Raw genomic sequence first — 25493 nt, 5'->3', positions numbered from 1 at the left:
ATACATCAATTGGACTATAATGGTGACAAATGGTGCCCACAGATTTGTCACTCATTCCACGGGAGGCAGTGTCTGCGGGTTGTTCCTTCATATTTGACATGATGGCGGTCCGCAAACGTTAAAGGTGCGTGCCGCTACCAACTGTGCTGAAGTGTGGGCACTCACGGTTGTCTAAATCCTACGTACGTCTGAGGGGAAAAAAGAGCCCTACTAACTAGTAATAGTTAGTAGGGCTCTATTTGGTAAAAGACCAAGTCAATATTATGGCAAGAACAGCTCAAATAAGCAAAGAGAAACGACAATCCATAATTACTTTTAGACATGAAGGTCAGTCAATCTGGAATATTTCAAAAACTTTGAAAGTTTCTTCAAGTGCAGTCGCAAAAACCATCAAGTGCTATGATGAAACTAGTTCTCATGAGGACCGCCACAGGAAAGGAAGACCCAGAGTTACCACTGCTGCAGAGGATAAGTTCATTAGAGTTACCAGCCTCAGAAATTACAGCCCAATTAAATGCTTCACAGAGTTCAAGTAACAGACACATCTCAACATCAACTGTTCAGAGGAGACTGCGTAAATCAGGCCTTCATGGTCGAATTGCTGCAAAGAAACCACTACTAAAGGACACCAATAAAAATAAGAGACTTGCTTTGGCCAAGAAACACGAGCAATGGACATTAGACCGGTGGTCTAATGAGTCCAAATTTGAGATTTTTGGTTCCAACTGCCGTGTCTTTGTGAGACGCCGAGTAAGTGAACGGATGATCTCCACGGGTCGTTCCCACCGTGAAGCATGGAAAGTGTGGGGTTGCTTTGCTGGTGGCATTGTCTGTGATTTATTTAGAATTCAAGGCACACTTAACCAGCATGGCTACCACAGCATTCTGCAGCGATACGCCATCCCATCAGGTTTGCTCTTAGTGGGACTATCATTTGTTTTTCAACAGGACAATGACCTAACACACTTTCAGGCTGTGTAAGGGCTATTTGACCAAAAAGGAGAGTGATGAAGTGCTGCATCAGATGATCTGGCCTCCACAAATCACCTGACCTCAACGATAGTTTGGAATGTGTTGGACCGTAAAGCGAAGGAAAAGCAGCCAACAAGTGCTCAGCATATGTGGGAACTCCAAGACCGTTGGAAAAGCATTCCAGGTGAAGTTGGTCAGAAGAATGCCGGGAGTGCAAAGCTGTCATCAAGGCAAAGGGTGGCGACTTTGAAGAATCTCAAATATCAACTATAAAATTTGTTTAACACTTTTTTGGTTACTACATGATTCCATATGTGTTATTTCATAGTTTTGATATCTTCACTATTATTCTACAATGTAGAAATTAGTAAAAATAAAGAAAAACCCTTGAATGAGTAGGTTTGTCCAAACTTTTGACTGGTACTGTATATATACAGTTGAAGTCAGAAGTTTACATACACTTAGGTTGGAGTCATTAAAACTCGTTTTTCAACCACTCCACAAATTTCTTGTTAACAAACTATAGTTTTGGCAAGTCGGTTAGGAAATATACTTTGTGCATGACACAAGTAATTGTTCCAACAATTGATTACAGACAGATTATTTCATTTATAATTCACTATATCATATATCACAAGTTGGTGGTTGGAGACATCCCTCTGGTGGTGTGGGGGCTGTGCTTTGGCAAAGTGGGTGGGGTTATATCCTGCCTGTTTGGCCCTGTCCGGGGGTATCATCGGATGGGGCCACAGTGTCTTCTGATCCCTCCTGTCTCAGCCTCCAGTATTTATGCTGCAGTAGTTTATGTGTCGGGGGGCTAGGGTCAGTCTGTTACATCTGGAGTATTTCTCTTGTCTTATCCGGTGTCCTGTGTGAATTTAAATATGCTCTCTCTAATTCTCTCTTTCTGTCTTTCTCTCGGAGGACCTGAGCCCTAGGACCATGCCTCAGGACTACCTGGTATGATGACTCCTTGCTGTCCCCAGTCCACCTGGCCGTGCTGCTGCTCCAGTTTCAACTGTTCTGCCTGTGGCTATGGAACCCTGACCTGTTCACCGGACGTGCTTGATTAACTACTATGATCATTATTATTTGACCATGCTGGTCATTTATGAACATTTTAACATCTTGACCATGTTCTGTTATAATATCCACCCTGCACAGCCAGAAGAGGACTGGCCACCCCTCATAGCCTGGTTCCTCTCTAGGTTTCTTCCTAGGTTTTTGGCCTTTCTAGGGAGTTTTTCCTAGGGAGTTTTTCCTAGCCACCGTGCTTCTTTCACATGCATTGCTTGCTGTTTGGGGTTTTAGGCTGGGTTTCTGTACAGCACTTTGAGATATCAGCTGATGTACGAAGGGCTATATAAATAAATTTGATTTGATTTTTGATTTGATGATCTCCAGTGGGTCAAAAGTTTACATACACTAAGTTGACTGTGCCTTTAAACAGCTTGGATAACTCCAGAAATTTATGTCATGACTTTTGAAGTTTCTGATAGGCTAATTAACGTCATTTGAGTCAGTTGGAGGTGTACCTGCGGATGTATTTCAAGGCCTAACTTCAAACTCAGTGCCTCTTTGCTTGACATCATGGGAAAATCAAAAATCAGCCAAGACCACATAATTTTTTTTTGTAGAACTCCACAAGTCTGGTTTATCCTTGGAAGCAATTTCCAAACGCCTGAAGGTACCACGTTCATCTGTACAAACAATAGTACGCAAGTATAAACACCATGGGACCCACGCAGCCGTCATACCGCTCAGGAAGGAGACGCATTCTGTCTCCTAGAGATGAACGTACTTTGGTGCGAAAACTGCTAATCAATCCCAGAACAACAGCAAAGGACGTTGTGAAGATGCTGGAGGAAACAGGTACAAAAGTATCTATAGCCACAGTGAAACGAGTCCTATATCAACATAACCTGAAAGGCCGCTCAGCAAGAAAGAATCCACTGCTCCTAAACCGCCATAAAAAAGCCAGACTATGGTTTCCAACTGCACACGGGGACAAAGATTGTACTTCTTGGAGAAATGTGCTCTGGTCTGGTGAAACAAAAATAGAACAGTTTGGCCATAATGACCATTGTTATGTTTGGAGGAAAAAGGGGGAGGCTTGTAAGCCGAAGAACACCATCCAAACCGTGAAGCACGGGGGTGGCAGCATCATGTTGTGGGGGTGCTTTGCTGCAGGAAGGACTGTTGCACTTCACAAAATAGATGGCATCATGAGGCAGGAAAATTATGTGGATATATTAAAGCAACATCTCAAGACATCAGTCAGGAAGTTAAAGCTTGGTTGCAAATGGGTCTTCCAAATGGACAATGACCCCAAGCATACTTCCCAAGTTGTGGCAAAATGGCTTAAGGACAACAAAGTCAAGGTATTGTAGTGGGCATCACAAAGCCCTGACCTCAATCCCATAGAAAATTTGTGGGAAGAACTGAAAAAGTGTGTGCGAGCAAGGAGGCATAGAAACCTGACTCAGTTACACCAGCTCTGTCAGGAGGAATGGGCCAAAATTCACCAAACTTATTACATTTACATTTTAGTCATTTAGCAGACGCTCTTATCCAGAGCGACTTACAGTAGTGAATGCATACATTTCATACAATTTCATACATTTTTTTTCTGTGCTGCCCCCCCGTGGGAATCGAACCCACAACCCTGGCGTTGCAAACACCATGCTCTACCAACTGAGCCACAGGGAAACGTGGGAAGCTTATGGAATGCTACCCGAAACATTTGACCAAGTTAAACAATTTAAAGGCAAAGCTACTAAATACTAATTGAGTGTATGCAAACTTCTGACCTACTGGGAATGTGATGAAAGAAATAAAAGCTGAAATAAATCACTCTCTACTATTATTCTGACATTTCACATTCTTAAAATAAAGTGGTGATCCTAACTGACCCAAGACAGGGAATTTTTACTAGGATTAAATGTCAGGAATTGTGAAAAACTGAGTTTACATGTATTTGGCTAAGGTGTATGTAAACGCAACATGTAAAGTGTTGGCGCAGAAATGTTCTATACACACAAAAAGCTTATTTTTCTCAAATTTTGTTTACAAATTTGTTTACACCCCTGTTAGTGAACATTTCTTATTTGCCAAGATAATCCATCCACCTGACAGTTGTGGCATATCAAGAAGCTGATTAAACAGTCTGATCATTACACAGGTGCACCTTGTGCCGGGGACAATAAAAGGCCACTTTAAAATGTGGGGGTTTGTCACACAACACAATGCCACAGATGTCTCAAGTTTTGAGGGAGAGTGCAATTGGTATGCTGACTGCAGGAATGTCCACCAGAGCTGTTGCCAGAGAATTTAATGTTCATTTCTCTACCATAAGCGACAAACTTCGTTTTAGAGAATTTGGCAGTACGTCCAACTGGCCTCACAACCACAGACCATCTGTATGGCGTCGTGTGGGCGAGCAGTTTCCTGATGTCAACGTTGTGAACAGAGTGCCCCATAGTGGTGGTGGGGTTATGGTATGGACAGGCATAAGCTACGGACAACAAAACACAGTTCTTTTATTGATGGAAATTTGAATGCAAAGAAATACTGTGACGGGATCCTGAGGACCATTGTGAGGCCAATTATTTTTAAGGTATCTGTGACCAACAGATGCATATCTGTATTCCCAGTCATGTGAAATCCATAGATTAGGGCCTAATTAATTTACTCTAAATCAGTAAAATCTTTGAAATTGTTGCATGTTGTGTTTATATTTTTGTTTATATGTTGGGTGTGTGTGTGTTGAGCACTGGTTGAGAGAGCGCTGCAGCAGGCAGCTGAGTCATGGAGACAGAGCAGGGGTTTATTGGATAAAGGTGTCGACTCCTCTCTTGCTGCTGAAAAAACCCATTTTGGAATACTTTTCAGGCCTTGTGGGTGGGATTTGAGAGGTCACTGGGCTATACATTTCAACTAGATCTGGCAACCCTGGGTGACACACATGGGCTACTAACAGTTTACTACACAACAAACACTTAGTATTACTTTGTTAGCTACAGTATACATATCTCCCTGGCATATTACAGCATTTATGCAGCAGCATACAATAAATATTTTTGGACTCACAGTTGTTGTGCAAACTTGAACAAGAAGGTGGCGAAGCGGTTTTGTGGGTAAACTTTGTCATCAAACTTTGTCATCAAAGCCTGGCATTCTCTGGATGGAGTCATGCTGGATTGACAGCTTGGCCAATCTATTATACCTTTTCTAGCCCAAGGTGTTGCGTGTGAATGTTTTGAAGCCTGGAAAAGAGACCCTTTCAGACAGATGTTTTAAACGCTTAAACCCAGACTCTGATTCCACTTATTCTGCTTCAGTCATTACCACGAACCCTCTCCATCTAATAGCAGGTAGGGGGAGCAAAATAGTGATCGCTTTGCAGCGCTCCCAGTTAGCCACTGATTCCTTCCAAACCACTTATTGTTGAATTTACGCACTCATTGTTGAATTATCGATTTCCGACCATGTAGTGTAATGTTTATGTCCAATGGCAGATGAGCACCCGAAATGATATATGTATCATTTCTCTTCATATGGCAAGGATTGAAAAGGATTTTGCAGTAGATTGTCGACGTGATTCGTAGTGATGACTTCTTGTCTAGGTAGCTAGCTTGCTAGCTAAGATTTTGAATATATAATGTTGACATGATCAGTCCAATCAAAGCTATGGTAGACATAACGTGATTTGACATTCTTTTATCTGTGGCCAGTAGAGCCCCACTGTCATAATAATACCCATAAAACCTAGCGGTCAAACAGGGAAATGGTTCCATTGGTTTTTCCACCATTTATTTTTCCCATTGAAGATTTTAGAAACAGATTTTAGTAATAGAATTACAGCAGAAGTGCCCGTCCAAGAAGGCTCTCAAGGTCATAGAGTCTGCTGTGTTTCATGTAGGCTTACCCTGGCGTGACGTTTTGATAAGCATGTAAATCTCTCTCGGACAAGGTAACTTTTATCAATATATTCGATTCTATTTACTCTCGGATTCGAAAATGCTAATTAGCATCAAAATAGATATCATACAAAACTGCAAATCCCTGCAAGCTCCAGCACTTCATCTATAGGCTGACACCTTTGCTAACAGGTATTGTGTCAATTTAAAACTTGCACAAGACAGTTCACAGAATTGTCAATTTAAAGAAATGTTGCCAATTTATTCATTACTACATTTAGCTAACATTAGATAGTTAAACGATTCTTACCTTTGCCTCGATTCAGCAGTCTTGTCCAGATCAACATTGCATTTGTAGTTCTTTATGATAGCCACATTAGCAGCTAATTAGCGGTTCATTTTTTGGGGGGAGGGGGGGGTAAATACAGGTGAATATATTGATAAAGGTCACCTTGTCCGAGAGAGATTTACATGGATATCAAAACGTCATGCCATGGGAAGCCTACACGAAACTCGGCATACTCTAGGACCTTGAGCCTTCTTTGATGGGCACTTCTGCTGTAAATACATGGCAGAACCCAAAGGGGCTTGAACTGCCTAGCTCTCCCTGTAGATTCTGTGGTGAGGTAGTGTCCCCATGAGTGACAAAACACTGAGCCAATCACGGTGCAACTAGAGAACATTACCAACGCCTATGCTCTGTGCTTTCGCTGGCTGCCCCTCCAACACAGAAAGCATTGAGCTTGGCTGACTCACTCAAGAAAGAGACCATGTTTGTATGCAGCTTTATTAACTCAAGGATATTTAGATATTTTTGACATTGTTTACAAACTGATATGTGACACGAATTAATGCCAGAATTAAAAAAACAGACTGATTTCTATTTAATTTTAATTTTAAGCAAAACAGGTGGGGCTCAAAACAGATGGGGCTCTGCCCCACCTTCCCTGAATGACGGGCCGCAACTGAAATCAACCATACCATGATCATGTTGGATAATATTGACTCAACTGTATAAATTTAGCTAGTCCGTTTTGTTTCTTGCAGATAAATTGGATGATGAGTTGGTTGACAATCAAAAGGTTATACTTCAAAGTGCTTCATAGGATCTCAGGATATGTCTTCTTTTGGAGTCCTTGGCTATTCAGAAGGTGTGTAACAGTAATTGCTTTCATGATACAACCAACACTTTTACACCAGATTTACTAGCTGGGTTCTTGTACTTGGTGCGAGGTGTGTGTACCTTTTTATTTTCAGTGAGGAATCAAATAAAACAAACTACAGCGGAATGACTTCCTGCTTACAGGTTTCAACAAAACTAATTCTGTTTAGCATTAATTGATTACTCAGACCCAGCAGAACCCCCAGCCCACACTGCATGAGGATGCTTTCCTGTATGTCGTGGAGACAGTAGATACACTCTGTGAGGAGGGCAAGATGAGCCGCAACTACTGCCTGAAATGTGGCTCTCACAGAACAGCTCCCCTGGGCAGGTTTGTTGCCTTGCATAGCCAACTATTGTACTTACTTGAGTTACAGTGGCCTATCAATAATTAGTAGATGTGTAAGATGAGGGTCGGGTTATAAACCTCATATAGCAGCATTGTGTCAAAATGAATGTCTATTTTTTTATGTTTCTATTCTGAGTTCATCTCTCACTCTTCCATACTGGAGCTCCAGTTCCTGTTCCAGTATGTCCTACCAGTGACTGGGAGACTAGTGGTGGACAATATTGCAGGAAAATCAGTTTCATGAATGCTTTGGCACAAAAGTATTTACTCTTCCAGTCATCTGTTTGTGCTTCAGGGGTACCTGTACAGCTCTGCAGCACGGCTTGTTGGGGTAGAGATCAGTGCAGAGTTTATCAGGCTTCAGAATATGGCTGTGGAGAAGTATGGCTTCAGTGACCGAATACAGATAAAGTGATCATTAGTACCCCCTGTATATTGCCTCGCAACTGTTATTTTATTGTTGCTCCTTAATTATTTGTTATTTTTCAACAACGTTTTTAAATGTTATTTCTAATTTTTTTACTGCAGTTTATTTTAATAAATACTTAACCAACAATGCAGTTTTAAGAAAAAAAGTGTTAAGGGCTTTTCAGTAAGCATTTCACTGTGAGGTCTACACCTGTTGTATTCTGTGCATTTGACAAATACAATTTGATTTGAGTTTGTCTCTTGAACTTATCTTTGTCTTATATTTTTGAAGAATATAAGTGCCACAGCTTTCTCTCATTGTCTCACATTTCCCCAGGTCATCCATGCAGATAACATGACTCAGGATTCCCTGTTACAGAATTCATATTGTCTCATCATGAACAATGTGTTTGAGTACTTTCTACAGCCCAATGATCAAATGAAGTAGGTAAGCATTAGACACCATTACCTGGGGTGTATTCATTTGGGCACACTGTTTGCAACTGATAACAGAAATTAGTGTTTCTTATTGGACAAGTCTAAGTAGTCCCTCATTCTTTCAGTTCGTTTAAAAAAAAAGATGACCCAGACCACCATGAAAGTACTCCACTTGTGCTCTATTGATTATAGTTTCAAGCCTCCAGGAAGCACTTTCGTTAATTCATTACTTACTTGGAGCGGCAGTTAGCCTAGTGGTTAGAGTGTTGGACTAGTAACTGAAAGGTTGCAAGATTGAATCCCCGAGCTGACAAGGTAAAAATATGTCGTTCTGCCCCTGAACAAGGCAGTTAACCCACTGTTCCTAGGCTGGGATTGAAAATAAGAATTTGTTCTTAACTGACTTGCCTAGTTAAATAAAGGTTAATAAAAAAACTTCAGGTAAATACTGAACATTTTTGTTTTCCACACTTTGAGAATGTAATGTTTCTATGATGTGTCACATCAAGCATAATGCACACTCCTAATGCTGTCCTGTGCTCGTCCTTCAGGGAGGGATCAACCTTAGCCAGTGAGTAGATAATGTACCTCTGGATTACAACGTCTATCTGGGGAAGGACGGTGGCCCGGACGCATTCAAAGAGATACACCTTTATAGGATCTGTGACCCCGAGTGAAGACCAAACATCCCTTCAGACTTTCTGTCCCTTGGAAATTGACTTTCTGCTGCAATGCAGATACGCTTTCGTATAGGACTGTGCCTTATCATATCATGTTCAAGGAATAAAAATCTATCAAGATGACCAAGTGATCTGTGACAGGAAATCCAAACTATCACTGGGATAATGTCATGTACTTTACAATTCAGTGAATTCATGGGAGGGTAGCATAATTGTGCAGAAAGTGGCTTTTAACTGGCACCAGCTGTACGGAAATTCAGTTTTCCCCTCCAACAGCATGGCCTTGTCTCTCAATCACTGAAACCCATCATTTTTGCAGAGATTTAATAGTGCTTCATTTGGACTCTGTGGCCATTGTAATTACAACCACCTTGGAGGATTTGGCACCTTGGTTATATAGCTCTGTACCTACATCAGACAGGCATCATGTTGTGCTAAACAAGCAGTAGACACCATCTTGAATATAGGTCTTCAATAACCCTCAATATTCTGTTTATCTGCTATAATGTTGGAACTGATTATGATGACTTTCACTTAGATCTGTAAAAATGTTGTATGCTCTGGTTCAGTAGTACAAAATATGGCTTCTTCACTCCTTTGATGTTCAATGAACATAAACGTGATTGGTGGTGATGATGCGAGTGGCGGGACAAACAACCAATAAGAGTCTTCACTCAGGCTACCCCCCCACCCCCACCCAACGCTTCCTTGTCTGTGAACAACTAGAGCTGATCAAACTTGTCGTCAACACGGTGTCGGTCCGCCGGAGAAGTGGGGCAGTCCGCGGACTTTTTGTATATTTCTCCCGCGTATTATCGTATCAACGATACACAACCGAACCGGTAAACCTCTTTTGGATTCTTCCTCTAGTATGCAACATTGTTATCCGGTGGTTTGAACATCGACGTTTTTATTGATAATATCAGAAATAGATTGTCAGTCGTTGAGCACATTTTCATGTGGTTGGTTGGAATAGCTTCACTTTTGTGTGTGAGACTGACTGGGAAGCATGTGTCATTAACAAAGGCTGGATTTCCTCTTAAATTGTCGTACATTTTTACAATATTCGGGTCATTGCACTTTGTTTATTGCCAATGTTTGCTGTTAAAACTTTTAAATAAGTCTTTCTGGCCTTCTTTTTCCCTCTTTTTTTGAAAGTCAGGGACCGATCAAGAGAAGACGAAGATAAAGAAAGATGCCGCTTCTCCACAGAAAGCCTTTCGTCAGACAGAAGCCCCCAGCGGACCTAAAACCAGATGAAGAAGTATTCCTTTGCAAAGTCACGCATGAAATCTTCAGGACTTATGAGTACGTGAAGTCCAAACGAATAACTTAATTACAATTTCAGAATCATTATAGAAAATCACCATCAAATATTGTTTCAACTCGAGTGAGAAAAGTTAAACCGAAGTGACAGCAAACGTTAGGTAACGTTACTTAGCTAAAATCAACTGCAATGTAGGAAGAGCGACAAAGTACTTACTATTATAAACTAGTTTGAATATCTTTAATGTATTTTCTGACTGGCACCTACTTAACTAGCCATCAGATGAAATTGGTCAGAACTGCAATTTATATCCAGTTCAGTTGTCATTGTTGTTTGTTAGGTGTAACGTTAGCTAGCTAACTAAATCATTGCTAACTAGCTAGCCAAGCGGCTACTAGTGTTGAAGCGAGTAGCTAACGTTACCTCTACCAGCCGAGCTAACCAAGTATTTAGTTGGGCCTGCTAGCCAGCTGGAAGCTAGCCCTGCAAACTATTCAACTTGAGTCGACTTTAATTAGAGTTCAGGTTGTTATTGCCACAATGTATTGTAATATCTGTCGAATAACATGCTGGTGTAGTAAACCAATCTTGTTGAAAGTTATGGGACGGTTCTCTGCTCACATAAGTCGAAGGATGAGGGCAGATCTGCTCCTCACAACTTTTCTGTCTCGGTTAGCGTGAGAAACGTGGTCGGGGCTATTGTATTGTTGTGTGATTGTTTATTGTAGCTAGCTAACTAGGAATCAAAATGCTAACTGTTATGTAGTTGATAGTGAATATTTTTGGGGGCAAATTGTTAAGCATAGACGACGACACATTTTTGACTTACCAACGAATAACAAACTCTGACAAAAAAAAAAGTAAACAATGGCACCCAGATCCATATATTCCAGACAAACCACAAGTTGGCCATGGCATGTTTTTATTGCAAATTTAGTACAGTGATGGACATCTTAGTTGTTTTTATTATTTAAAAACTATTTTATATTAGATTGTTTTTGTTAAAATATTTTCGAGGTATGGTTTCTTTGGAATTGTATTTACTCATGTGACAGATCTATCAACATGACTAAAGAAACTTCAGGACTGAGGTTTTTCAAGATCCTGTCTATGTGCAGAGACCTTTGAAAAGCCTAAAGTTTACAGTATACAGAGATAAGCAAGGCATAAATTGTATGCAACAATGTTTTCAATAGTGATCTGGGGAGCATGGGTTTTCCTGGCCTCCAGTGATTGTGTGGGCAGCAATATTTTGCCTCTGTCCAGCAAAATTGGTGAACACTTTCATTTCATGCTGTCACACATTAGGGCCCTGGTTGAAAGTAGTACACCAGTGGAGGCTGGTGGGAGGAGCTATAAGAGGACAGGCTCATTGTAATGGCCAGAGTGGAATCAATGGAACGGTATCAAACACATTGCACTCAAGGAAACCACATGTTTGACTCCGTTCCATTAATACCATTCCAGCCATTACAATGAGCCTGTCCTCCTATAGCTCCTCCCACCAGCCTCCACAGTAGTACACATTAGGGAATATGCAATGACCAGAACCACCCTGTCTCCCCACAGTGAGTTCTTTGAGAGGACCATCTTATGCAACAGCTTGGTGTGGAGTTGTGCGGTGACAGGCAAGCCTGGCCTGACCTACCTGGAAGCCCTGGAGAGTGAGAAGAGGGGCCGTCGTAGCCTGCAGAGCTTCCCCTCAGCCCTGGTGGTCCCCTTGCTGCACCTCACAGCCCTCACATTCCGTACCCGGCTCCACGAGATCTGTGATGATGTGTATTCTTATGCCAGGGAGAGGTTTTTTCCTGGGGAGATCGTGGATGTTGTGAACCGCTCCGGTACCAGGTAAAGTGTTGATTTATCCATATGACCTCACCTAGCATCAGCTTTACTTTACTGTACTCTGGGTGTTCTTAGTCACACCAGTGTCAGGTAGTGATTTTATCCATATGATGATCTCACCTACCCTCATCACAAGTGTTGGTTTTATCCATATGACCACACCTAGCATCTTCAGTTTTACTTTATTTTACACATGCAGTGCCTTGCGAAAGTATTCGGCCCCCTTGAACTTTGATCTTTTGCCACATTTCAGGCTTCAAACATAAAGATATAAAACTGTCATTTTTTGTGAAGAATCAACAACAAGTGGGACACAATCAAACTTTTTTAACAAATAAAAAACGGAAAAATTGGGCGTGCAAAATTATTCAGCCCCCTTAAGTTAATACTTTGTAGCGCCACCTTTTGCTGCGATTACAGCTGTAAGTCGCTTGGGGTATGTCTCTATCAGTTTTGCACATCGAGAGACTGAAATTTTTGCCCATTCCTCCTTGCAAAACAGCTTGAGCTCAGTGAGGTTGGATGGAGAGCGTTTGTGAACAGCAGTTTTCAGTTCTTTCCACAGATTCTCGATTGGATTCAGGTCTGGACTTTGACTTGGCCATTCTAACACCTGGATATGTTTATTTGTGAACCATTCCATTGTAGATTTTGCTTTATGTTTTGGATCATTGTCTTGTTGGAAGACAAATCTCCGTCCCAGTCTCAGGTCTTTTGCAGACTCCATCAGGTTTTCTGCCAGAATGGTCCTGTATTTAGCTTCATCCATCTTCCCATCAATTTTAACCATCTTCCCTGCCCCTGCTGAAGAAAAGCAGGCCCAAACCATGATGCTGCCACCACCATGTTTGACAGTGGGGATGGTGTGTTCAGGGTGATGAGCGGTGTTGCTTTTACGCCAAACATAACGTTTTGCATTGTTGCCAAAAAGTTCGATTTTGGTTTCATCTGACCAGAGCACCTTCTTCCACATGTTTGGTGTGTCTCCCAGGTGGCTAGTGGCAAACTTTAAACAACACTTTTTATGGATATCTTTAAGAAATGGCTTTCTTCTTGCCACTCTTCCATAAAGGCCAGATTTGTGCAGTATATGACTGATTGTTGTCCTATGGACAGAGTCTCCCAACTCAGCTGTAGATCTCTGCAGTTCATCCAGAGTGATCATGGGCCTCTTGGCTGCATCTCTGATCAGTCTTCTTGTATGAGCTGAAAGTTTAGAGGGACGGCCGGGTCTTCGTAGATTTGCAGTGGTCTGATACTCCTTCCATTTCAATATTATCGCTTGCACAGTGCTCCTTGGGATGTTTAAAGCTTGGGAAATGTTTTTGTATCCAAATCAGGCTTTAAACTTCTCCACAACAGTATCTCGGACCTGCCTGCTGTGTTCCTTGTTCTTCATGATGCTCTCTGCGCTTTAAACGGACCTCTGAGACTATCACAGAGCAGGTGCATTTATACGGAGACTTGATTACACACAGGTGGATTCTATTTATCATCATTAGTCATTTAGGTCAACATTGGATCATTCAGAGATCCTCACTGAACTTCTGGAGAGAGTTTGCTGCACTGAAAGTAAAGGGGCTGAATAATTTTGCACGGCCAATTTTTCAGTTTTTTATTTGTTAAAAAAGTTTGAAATATCCAATAAATTCCGTTCCACTTCATAATTGTGTCCCACTTGTTGTTGATTATTCACAAAAAATTAGTTTTATATCTTTATGTTTGAAGCCTGAAATGTGGCAAAAGGTCAAAGTTCAAGGGGGCCGAATACTTTCGCAAGGCACTGTATGACCTCATCCAGTGTCATCAGTTTCTCTTTTCACCATTTGGTTTTAAATCGTCTTCCTGAAAGAGTTCAATGCCTTTTACTGTCTCCTTATGAGCCACTGATGGTTTCCCTATTTAGCCGAAGGAGAATTCATTAAATGTTTTATGTTCACTAGCATTACCTCTGTGACAGTAGATCCCAGCTCTTTGGCAGTGGAACCATGTGCTCTGTAGTAAACATATACATGGCTGAGTTGGCCATGAGCTGTTTGGAGATGGGCACCAGAGGAGAACTGATGACTGGGTGTGGTCCAATGACTTCTCTGTCCCTCCCTCATATCTGCCAGCTTTGTCTGTACAATACCCACAGGTCATGCTTATTTAGCAAGAGTCCCAAAACTCTAACCATTAACCCTCATACCACCAGTTTGTAATCCTTTGGCTGTTAGGTTATAGAATCTACTGAGCATATGGATAAAATCACTATAAAGGGCCCTCTTCTGTATTCTGAGAGGAGATCAGTCAGCCATCATGAGCTGACCTTGCTATTTGGAGATAACACAACAGAAGTGAGTGGGTGGAGCTAAGGCGGGTGCTGTGGTTGGCTAAGCCAGCACAAGGAGTTGTCCCAGACATCACCTCATCATGGCTTGGTGGTAGGCAGCGCAGAGAGGCAGCCAGCCAGACAAGAAGAAACATGGACCCACAGCAGGGGAGGAGGGAGGGAGAAGGCGCAGGGGAAGCAGGCGCATGCAGGGACAATTGCCATGTGGCTTCTGGCTGGGCTGGGCTCTGAGGGATTTACTCAGCCAACACGCTCTTGTCAGTTGTTTCTGACTTGAGTGCTTAGCCTGATGTGCGTAAGTTAAATGCCTGAAAGCAGGTTCAGTGTTTTTGGGTTAGGCCAGTGGATTAGGTATTAGTGAGGGCATGTCTCAAGTTACAAATACCCTTGTTAAAGTCCGGGCATCTACCAATGACTATTCTTTCAATTCTAATACCATGATTATTGTTGCAAGTACAGTTACTAGTAGTTACTCGCTTATTTCATTCAAGATTGGATGTGGGTTTTTTTAGAGCCTGACCGATAAATCGGTTGACCTATTTATCGGCCGATATTAACCTAACAGAAATATTTGTATCGGGCTTTATTCCACCGGTAAAACACCAATATTATGTACATAGAATGAACAAATACGTGTGCTAATTTGTCATTTTTAGAAAGGTTCAATGGTTGCCTGAAGACGAGCTGCTCATTGAACATCATTCAGTCCGTAAATCACGACGTGAGAGTCAGTGGGCATAGTGATTTCACAGTGAGCAGCTTGCCAACGACAGTATATTTGAATAATTAAGTCATCAAAAGTACACTTAAGCAAGCAAGCAGCCCTGTCCTCAGCGCATGCTCACTTGGTTAACATTAGCTGACTAGCTAACCAGCAATGTAGTTAGGCTCTATTTAGCCAGCAAGCAGTCTGTGTTACTTATGTGTGACCCTGGACTGGTGCAAAAGTCAACACTGACTCATCCTTCATACAAACAATAGGCCCAGACAGTAACAGTGTTATGTTATTGGGTTTATTTAGTTGGCGCTGATCTATCGTTCAGTCCATGTGTTTTATTCATGATGAGAAGATTAGCTAAATTGGAAAGTGTGACTAAAACCAGTGCGGCAGGCATTTTCCTTTAATGTTTTGTCATCAGCGCCTGCCTGCCATTTGCAGTTGAGATGTATAGCCAATACATTTTGTATTGAGTAAGTGTAATTTACATTATGGTTTAAGTAAGAACATTTTCGTAATTAACAGCTAGCGTGTGCTTGTCATAGCAGACAGTACATTGTGATCACAAGTCAGAGATAGAGAGAAGAGCAGATGGAAATCCCATTGGGAAATGAATGGAGGACTGTGTAATGCCGCAGACGGTCGACCAATCGCGTTCACGTTGTCATGTTGCGTCACGAGGTTGCTAAGGTAATCGTCATGCAATCTCTTCTCAAAGTCATAGAATGAGTCTACCTGCCCATTTTTCTCTGTCGCGATTCCAGAGCTATACAATATTACAGAACAAGCTAATTAGCTGACATTTCTGAAAATATTTGTAATGTTGTACTTGTTAATGAAATTCATGTGTTTTTGAGGTAGTGCCCCATTGACGCCCATACACTCTGTGAAGAAGAGCTCTCCTTGTCAGAGTCGCCCAGAATGCACTGCGCGGTCCTTTGACGATGCATTGGAAACGTACACAATGGGTGTGAATACGATTCCAATGACGTTTCCCATCTCCTCAAAAGTATCTCTGAACAACCTTACCATAGTATTTCTATGGCAGCCTAGTGGTTAGAGCGTTGGGCCAGTAACCGAAAGGTTGCGAGGTCGAATCTCAGAGCTGACAAGGTAAAAATCTGTCGTTCTGCCCCTAAACAAGGCAGTTAACCCACTGTTCCTAGGCCGTCATTGAAAATAAGAATTTGTTCTTAACTGACTTGCTTAGTTAAATAAATAAATAAAAATACTGTTGTAAAGCACTTTAGTGAATCTACTTTTGTCTGAAATGTGCATTATAAATAAGGCTTGATTTGCAAAGTGTTGACATTATGAACTGCATGTTACAGGATTTGCCTGCGTAGTTTGATCTTTTGAGAAGTGCAGTTTCAGATTTACTTTGAGACAGTTTAATTCATTCAGCCCTTGTTTATTAGTGTACTTGTTGTGCTTCAGTACAAACACGTCTGCGTTCTTATCCACTGCCATGGCTAGATGGACAAATCTCTAAGTGGTACCTAAGAAGGTAAACTAAACAAGTGTTTGGTATTTACTTTCATATTTATAGAGGATGCAGTTGCTTTTAGGTGGTTATGTAAACCACAAATAAAATGTTCTTGAATAATAATTTTAATATTTAGTTAAGAAATCATAATTTAGATTCTCTGTTAATTCTTTGGAACAACGTTTGGGGGGGAAAAGGTCTTTCATTTTACCTCAAAGTAAACATACTCTGCTTTCGGAAAATATTCAGACCCTTACCTTTTTTCCACATTCTGTTACATTACAGCCTTACTCTAAAATTGATCAAATGAAATGTTTTCCTCGTCAATCTACACACAATACCCAACAATGACAAAGTTAATGTTTTTTTGTTGTTGCAAAAAACAAAGTATTCAGACCCTTTGCTGTCAGACTTCAGGTACATCCTGTTTCCTTGATCATCCTTGAGACATTTCTAGTTCTCCTGTGAATTCAATTGATTGGACATGATTTGGAAAGGCACGCACCTGTCTATGTAAGGTCCCACAGTTGACAGTGCATGTCAGAGCAAAAACCAAGCTGTGAGGGCGTAGGAATTGTCCGTAGATCTCCGAGACGGGTTTGTCAAGGCACATATCTGGGGATGGGTACCAAAAATGTTTTGCAGCATTCAAGGTCCCAAAGAACACAGTGGCCTCCATCATTCTTAAATGAAAGAAGTTTGGAACCACGAAGACTCTTCCCAGAGCTGGCCGCCCGGCCAAACTGAGCAGTCATGGGAGAAGGGCCTTGGTCAGGGAGGTGACCAAGAACCTGATGGTCACGCTCAGAGCTCTATAGTTCTTCTGTGGAGATGGTTGTCCTTCTGGAAGGTTCTCCCATCTCTGCAGCAAGCCACCAATCAGGCCTTGATGGTGGACTTGTTAGACGGGAAGCCACTCCTCAGCACGCTTTAATTTTGCCAAAAGACTCTCAGACCGTAAGAAACAAGTTTCTCTGGTCTGATGAACACAAGATTGAACTCTTTGGCCTGAATGCCAAGCGTCACATCTGGAAGAAACCTGGCACCATCCCTATGTTGACGCATGGTGGTGGCAGCATCATGCTGGGGGATGTTTTTCAGGGACTGGGAGACTAGTCAGGATTAAGGGAAAGATAAACAGGGGAAAGTACAGAGAGATCCTTGGTGAAAACCGCAGACTGGGGCAAAGGCTGAATAAAATGGTGCCGGAGAAGATGGCAGACGTTTTACGTGCCCCCGCCGATTAATTTTTTTATGTAGGCTTATTTGCGTTTAACGTATTTTTGTACATGATTTTGCCACTACCGTCTCTTGTGACCGAAAATAACTTCTAGACATCAGGACTGCAATTGGTCACCACGGACTAGCAGAAACCCCCACAACTCTGACGAGCCTGACGCGAAGGATATGCTGCTTACTCGGGAACAGATCCCTGTGATCTGCGTGAAAGGGAGGCGGAGAAAGAGGGGCCGAAGGTCCGGCTGCCTTCTGAGAATTAGCAGGTGATCAAGTAAACCCCTACTTCCCTCCATTCTGCTAGTAAACGTGCAATCTTTGGACAATAAAATCGACAAGTTACGCGGAAGATTGAACTACCAACGGGACATTAACTGTAACATCTTATGCTTCAGAGTTGTGGCTGAAAGATGACAACATCAACATACAACTGGCTGGTTATACGATGTACCGGCAGGATAGAACAGCAGCGTCTGGTAACACAAGGGGCGGCGGTCTATGTATTTTTGTAAATAGCAGCAGATGCATGATATCTAAGGAAGTCTCAAGCTATTGCTCGCCTGAGGTAGAGTATCTCATGATAAACTGTCGACCACACTACCTGCTAAGAGAGTTTCATCTGTTTTCTTCGTAGCTGTTTACATACCACCACAGTTAGAGGCTGGCACTAAGACAGCATTCAATGAGCTGTATTCCGCCAAAAGCAAACAAGAAAACGCTCACCCAGAGGCGGCGCTCCTAGTAGCCGGGGACTTTAATGCAGGGAAACTTACATCCGCTTTATCTAATTTCTATCAGAGGGGGGAAAAAACCTGGACACACAGAGACAAAGCTCTTAAATTTGGCAAATCTGACCATAATTCTATCCTCATGATTCCTGCTTACAAGCAAAAATTAAAGAAGGAAACACAAGTCACTAGATCAATAAAAAAGTGCTCAGATGAAGCAGATGCTAAGCTATAGGACTGTTTTGCTAGCACAGACTGGAATATCTTCCGGGATTCCTCCGATGGCATTGAGGAGTACACCACATCAGTCATTGGCCTCATCAATAAGTGCGTCGACGACGTCGTCCCAACAGTGACCGTACGTACATACCCCAAACAGGAGCCATGGATTACAGGCAGCATCCTCACTGAGCTAAAGGCTAGAGCTGCCGCATTCAAGGAGCGGGACTCTAACCCGGAAGCTTATAAGAAATCCCGCTATGCCCTCTGACGAACCATCAAATAAGCAAAGCATCAATTCAGGACTAAGATCGAATTGTACTACACCGGCTCTGATGCTCGTCTTATGTGGCAGAGTTTGCAAACCAATACAGACTACAAGGGGAAGCACAGCCAAGAGCTGCCCAGTGATATGAGCCTACCAGACGAGCTAAACTACTTCTATGCTCGCTTTGAGGCAAATAACACTGAAACATGCATGAGAGCACCAGCTGTTCCTGATGACTGTGATCACGCTCCCCGCAGCCGATGTGAGTAAGACATCAGCATTCACAAGGCCGCAGGGCCAGATGGATTACCAGGACGGTCAGAGCATGCTCACAGTACACAACTGGCAAGTGTCTTCACTGACATTTTCAACCTCTCCCTGTCCGAGTTTTTAATACCAACATGTTTTAAGCAGACCACAATTTTCCCTGTGCCCAAGAACACTAAAGTAACCTGCCTAAATGACTACCGACACGTAGTACTCAAGTCTGTAGCCATGAAGTGCTTTAACAGGCTGGTCATGGCTCACATCAACACCATCATCCCAGAAACCCTTGACACAATCACATTTTTTTACCTCCCCAGCAGTTCCACAGATGACGCGATCTCCATTGCACTCCACACTGCCCTTTCCCACCTGGACAAAAGGAACACCTATGTGAGAATGCTATTCATTGACTACAGCTCTGCGTTCGACACCATAGTGCCCTCAAAGCTCTTCAATAAGCTAAGGACCCTGAGACCTAACACCTCCCAATGCAACTGGATCCTGGACTTCCTGGCAGGCTGCCACCAGGTGGTAAGGGTAGGTAACAACACATCCGCCGCTCTGATCCTCAACACAGGGGCCCCTCAGGGGTGCGTAATCAGTCCCCTGCTGTACTCCCTGTTCACTCATGACTGCACGACTCCAACACCATCATTAAATATGCCGATTTCACAATTGGTAGGCCTGATCACCGACAATGACGGGACTGCCTATAGGGAGGTGTGGTGCCAGGACAACAACGTTGACGGTGATGCCAGGACAACAACCTCTCCCTCAACGTGATCAAGACAAAGGAGGTGATTGTGGACTGAAGGAAAAAGAGGACAGAGCACGCCTCATTCTCATCGACGAGGCTGCTGTGGAGCAGGTTGAGAGCTTCAAGTTCCTTGGTGTCCACATCACCAACAAACTAACATGCTCCAGAACACCAAGACAGTTGTGAAGCGGCTGCGACAACACTTTTCCCCCTCAGGAGACTAAAGATTTGGCATGGCTCCTCAGATCCTCAAAAAGTTCTACAGCTGCACCATCGAGAGCATCCTCACTGGTTGCACCGCTGCCTGGTATGGCAACTGCTTGGCCTCCGACCGCAAGGCACTACAGAGGGTATGGCGAATGGCAGTACATCACTGGGGCCAAGCTTCCTGCCATCCAGGTCCTGTATACCAGGAGGTTTCAGAGGAAGGCCCTAAAGGTTGTCGAAGACTCTAGCCGCCCTAGTCATAGTGTTCTCTCTGCTACCGCACGGCAAGCGGTACCGTAGCGCCAAGTCTAGGTCCAAGAGGCTTCTAAACAGCTTCTACCCCCAATCCATAAGACTCATGAACATCTAGTCAAATGGCCACCCAGACTATTTGCAGTGCCCCCTCACCCCCTCTTTATACCACTGCTTCTCTCTGTTTTAATCTATGCATAGTCACTGTAATATCTCTATCTACATGTACATACTACCTCAAATAACCGGTGCCCCCTCACATTGACTGTATTTCAGTGTTATACTTTGAATAAATGTTAAATTCAAAACGGGTTTTGCTTTGTCATTATGGATTGTTGTGTGTAAATTGGGGGGGAAACTATTTTAGAATTAGACTAATGTACATTTTTTGGGGGGAAAGTCTGGGTCTGAGTATGTGCTGTATGTCGGTAATCAGTGACTTTTGCCTCCCCAAAAGCTGGTATTGGACCCAAAAATCCCATATTGGTTTGGCTTTAGTGTTTTTCATTCCATTAAATGTGTTTGGGATCTTTCCTACAGGCAGCCATGTGAAATCCTGGATGTACAGTCTCCCCACCATTCCAACAAGCCGGTCAATGGGCACGCCAAACTTCAGATGGACGGGGACTCCATAGTCATCAGTGACAGTGACGAGGATATCCCCAAATCAAAGGCCAATGGGTCAGTCCGTAAGATTCGCAATTCAAAGCTGCCTCTGAAATGTCACCCTATTCCGTATATAGTGCACTACTTCTGACCAGAGACCCCCGACCCTGGTCAAAAGTAGTGTACTATGTAGGGACTAGGGTGCCATTGCGAATGCACACATTCTTTATCTATGTCCATTTTGGCTTTGATAAAAAACTTTTGGCTCTTCTCCCCTTATGTCTAAAGGAAGAAGAAGAAATCTGTCAACCCTTCTGTGTTCAAGTACAAAGTGCAGCCCATCAAGGGAGGCAGTGAGGCAATATTCACAAAGGCTGGTCAGATGAGGTGAGTCGTGAGACTTAACTACGTCCACTGACTGACCGTCCATGCACTGTTACTATTGTGGTAGATTTCACAATACATTTGCCTTCCTGCTAAGCAGCTTATATTGTTATTCGACAGTCAATCCCCTCGTTCTTTTATAATATAACTAAGCGTTATACCTTCTCTCTTTCGCACTTATTTTAGCCGTAAGAAGAACACGTTTTCACGGGACAGATTAAAGCTGCTGCTCAAACAGCACTGTGAACCACAGAATGGCGTCATTGTGCTCAAGGTATGATTTAACGCTAGAGTTTTAATGAAATGTCATTTGGTGTTCCTTTTTAAGCAAAAACCATTTAAACCGTGGATAACAGGATTGTCTTGTGTCACATTCATTTGAATCCAGTAACTGTCATTTTTCTCTTGTGTTGCTAACTGTTTCTTGTTTGTGTTTCACACTTAGGCATCAACTGTTTCTAAGTACAAGTTGGCAGAACAGCACTTCTCCCAGTTCTTCCCTGACGAGCCCCCTGTGTTTGTCTTTAGTCCCCCTCCTAAAGGGCGGGGCAAACCCAAGAGTGTTTCTTCTCCTGGAGAGGTGAGGATTGGCAATGTTCATCCCAAATGGGCCTATGCGTGGGTCTTGGTCAAAAGTTCTGCACTGTATAGGGAATAGGCTGCCATTTGGGACACATGCCATATGTAGACCCGTTGTCAAGCATTACTCAGTGAAGATAACCATTTTATTACATTGTAATGATAACTGTTATAATTTGACTTCCATAATGGTTTTGTCCAGTAGACTTGTCAGTAAAGACCTCTATGAATTGTAAAGCGTCTCAGGACTCAATAGCGTTTTCATAATTTCCTTTTAGATGGGATACAACTTACTGAAAGCAGCAGAGAAGCTTCGTCTGATGCAGCAGAAAGAGGAGATGATGGCTACAGGTGAGTCCAGTATATTATAGTTGATAATAGTTAGCATGTAAGTGCAAAAACTGGTGCACTGTTGTCATGTAAGTTCTAATGAGACCGTCCCAAGATATGTAAGAATGATCCCACAATTTGGCTGCCATGTATACAGTGCATTCGTAAAGTATTCAGACCCCTTGACTTTTTCCACATTTTGTTACGTTACAGCCTTATTCTAAAATGTATTAAATAATTTTTTCCCCTCATCAATCTACTCATAATAACCAGTAATGACAAAGCGAAGACAGGTTTTTAGACATTTTTGGTAGTGTATTTAAAGTAATACAAAAAATACCTTATTTACATAAGTACTCAGACCCTTTGCTATGAGACTCAAACTTGAGCTCAAGTGCACGCTGTTTCTATTGATCATCATTGAGATGTTTCTACAACTTGATTGGAGTCCACCTGTGGTAAATTCAGTTGATTCGACATGATATGGAAAGGTACACACCTGTGTTTCTAAGATCCCACAGTTGACAGTGCATGGTAAAGCACAACCAAGCCAGGAGTTCGAAAGAATTGTCCATAGAGCTCCGAGACAGGATTGTGTCGAGGCACAGGTCTGGGGAAGGGTACCAAAACATTTCTGCAGCGTTGAAGGTGCCCAAGAACAGAAGTTTGGAACAATCAAGACTTCCTAGAGCTGGCTGCCCAGCCAAACTCAGCAATCGGGGAGAAGGTCCTTGGTCAGGGAGGTGAACCCCAAGAACCCGATGGTCACTCTTACAGAGCTCCAGTGTTCCTCTGTGGAGATGGGAGAACCTTCCAGAAGGACAACCATCTCTGCAGCACTCCATCAATTAGGCCTTTATGTTAGTGACCAGCCGGAAGCCACTCCTCATTAAAAGGCACATGACAGCCTGCTTGGAGTTTGCCGAAAGGTACCTAAAGGACTCTGACAATGAGAAACAATATTCTCTGGTCTGATGAAACCAAGATTGAAGTATTTTGCCTGAATGCCAAGCGTCACACCTGGAGGTAACCTGGCACCATCCCTACAGTTAAGCATTGTGGTAGCCTCATGCTGTGGGAATGTTTTTCAGCGGCAGGGACTAGGAAACTAGTCAGGATTGAGAGAAAGATAAATGGAGCAAATTTCAGAGGTCCTTGATGAAAACCTGCCCGAGAGCGTTCAGGACCTCAGACTGGGATGAAGATTCACCTTCCAACAGGACAACGACCCTAAGCACACAGCCAAGACAACGCAGGAGTGGCTTCGGGATAAGTCTCTGAATGTCCTTGAGGGGCACAGCCAGAGCCCAAACATGAACATCTCTGGAGAGACCTGAAAAATAGCTGTGCAGCAACACTCCCCATCCAACCTGACAGAGCTTGAGAGGATCTGCAGAGAAGAATGGGAGAAACTCCCCAAATACAGGTGTGCCAAGCTTTTAGCGTCATACCCAAGAAGACTTGAGGCTGTAATCGCTGTCAAAGGTCCTTCAACAAAGTACTGAGTAAAGGGTCTGAATACTTATGTGAATGTGATATATATATATTTTTTTATATACATTTACAGAAACATCTAAACCTGTTTTTGCTTTGTCATTTTTGGGTGTTGTGTGTGTAGCTTGTTTAGGGGGGAAAAACTAGGCTAATGTAACAATGTCAAGGGTTCTGAATACTTTCCGAATGCGCTGTGTTTCCAGAAAATTCCAGAACCATCACATGAAATCAATATGCTTTAGTTACAACAATATCTGTTATGTTCAGCGCATGAAAAGGCCAAGCTGAAGAGGGAGAAAGAAGATAATTTGGAAGCCAAAAAGAAAGAGAAGGAGGACAAAGAAAAGAAGAGAGAAGAGATGAAGAAGATGTTTGAAGAGGAGAAGCAGAGGAAGAAAGTGGAGAAGGAAAAAGTGAGTCGATATGAGGAACTTATTTTTTGATCAATTTCATTGTTTAATTGACATTTGATTTGTGCACCATACTTCTTCTCATGTCTCATTTTACTTAATATAGATTATACTGTATATATCATTATACTGTATTGCAGGAGAGGGAGAAGCTGAAGGAGGAGAAGAAGCAATATGCAGAGCGACTGAAGATATGGAGCAAACCCAGAGAAGACTTGGAGTGTGAGGACCTGAAGGTGAGCAGCCCCAGAACATCCTAAGCTTGTCTTTATTTGGCCTCATCCTCCATAGTTGAAACATATTTACTTTTTCTATTTAATACAATAAAGTCTTGTTTTCCTGGGCCCAGAGATGTTTGTGCTGTATCTACAGTTCATATAGTCAGTATGAGTTAGCTATACAGCACAAACGCACCTGGGACCAATGTTCCCTCAAATGTTCGGCACTGAGCAAATTTCAGCTCTACTGAGCGCAAACTTGGACGTTGTGAAAATTCGGTGCAACTTCCAGCGCGCCGTTACTGTGAACACTGAGTAGGCTACTGTGGCAATTTGATCGTAATGTAGGCCTACCAGAGTGGCCTACCATCAAAAACAATGGAGAAAATGCATCCCTTAACATATTAACATGGAAATAGCTGTTCTATCATTCAGCCTACAATAGCAGTCAATGTGTGATGTTTAATGTAGGCCTACATTCCATGAGACTTTTGAAAAAAACATGCAGGGCTTGACCTGTTTATCAACTTGTCCTTCAGACAAGCAGGTGACAATGTTTTATGTAAGAAACTACTTTACAAAATACAATGCATTATTATTCCAATACCATTATTACAGAGAATCAGATTAATTATGCTACCCTTTGCATATTGGTCACTTGGTTTATTCAAGCATGTCTCAAAATATAATACTGCCTCTTTAAGACAAAAAGCTCTTTACCTGACTCACTTTTCCAAGACTGCTAGAAATGTACATGTTTTGTGCTCTTGTAGGAAGCAATCACTCCCCCCATTGCTGACTACAAAATATCTATAACTGGGGTAAGAAGTCACTAACTAGCAAAGGATATGAACAAATGTGCACATGTGGCTACTCTCGCTTTGATCTCAAAACAAGAGCATCTACATGCTTTAAACACAGTTCGTAGCTTCATCCCCGTATAGCGAGCGCGCACACACACC

At 42.5% G+C, this 25493-nt stretch overlaps 1 protein-coding gene and 1 pseudogene across 3 annotated transcripts in view; both read left to right on the top strand.

The window, feature by feature from the left end:
• Positions 1–5581: 5581 nt before the first annotated feature.
• Positions 5582–8270, top strand: LOC106602748 (uncharacterized; annotated as a pseudogene).
• Positions 8271–9629: 1359 nt separating this feature from the next.
• Positions 9630–25493, top strand: part of LOC106602003 (bromodomain adjacent to zinc finger domain protein 1A) — a 46227-nt gene continuing 30363 nt past the window's right edge. For 2 of the 3 annotated variants that reach the window (XM_014194462.2, XM_014194448.2), the window contains exons 1-10: positions 9630–9770; positions 10087–10236; positions 11765–12043; positions 21051–21191; positions 21405–21503; positions 21687–21774; positions 21946–22080; positions 22358–22430; positions 24171–24316; positions 24454–24549. In XM_014194462.2, coding sequence (XP_014049937.1) covers positions 10124–10236; positions 11765–12043; positions 21051–21191; positions 21405–21503; positions 21687–21774; positions 21946–22080; positions 22358–22430; positions 24171–24316; positions 24454–24549 — 1170 coding nt within the window. In that variant the 5' untranslated portion in view covers positions 9630–9770; positions 10087–10123. The remainder of the gene's footprint in view (positions 9771–10086; positions 10237–11764; positions 12044–21050; positions 21192–21404; positions 21504–21686; positions 21775–21945; positions 22081–22357; positions 22431–24170; positions 24317–24453; positions 24550–25493) is intronic. The other variant, XM_014194456.2, reaches the window with a different exon arrangement.

This window comes from Salmo salar, chromosome ssa01 (assembly GCF_905237065.1).
Source record: "Salmo salar chromosome ssa01, Ssal_v3.1, whole genome shotgun sequence".
Lineage (NCBI taxonomy): Eukaryota > Metazoa > Chordata > Actinopteri > Salmoniformes > Salmonidae > Salmo > Salmo salar.
Note: the sequence above shows the minus strand (reverse complement) of the source record. Positions and strands in the feature narration are given on the sequence as shown.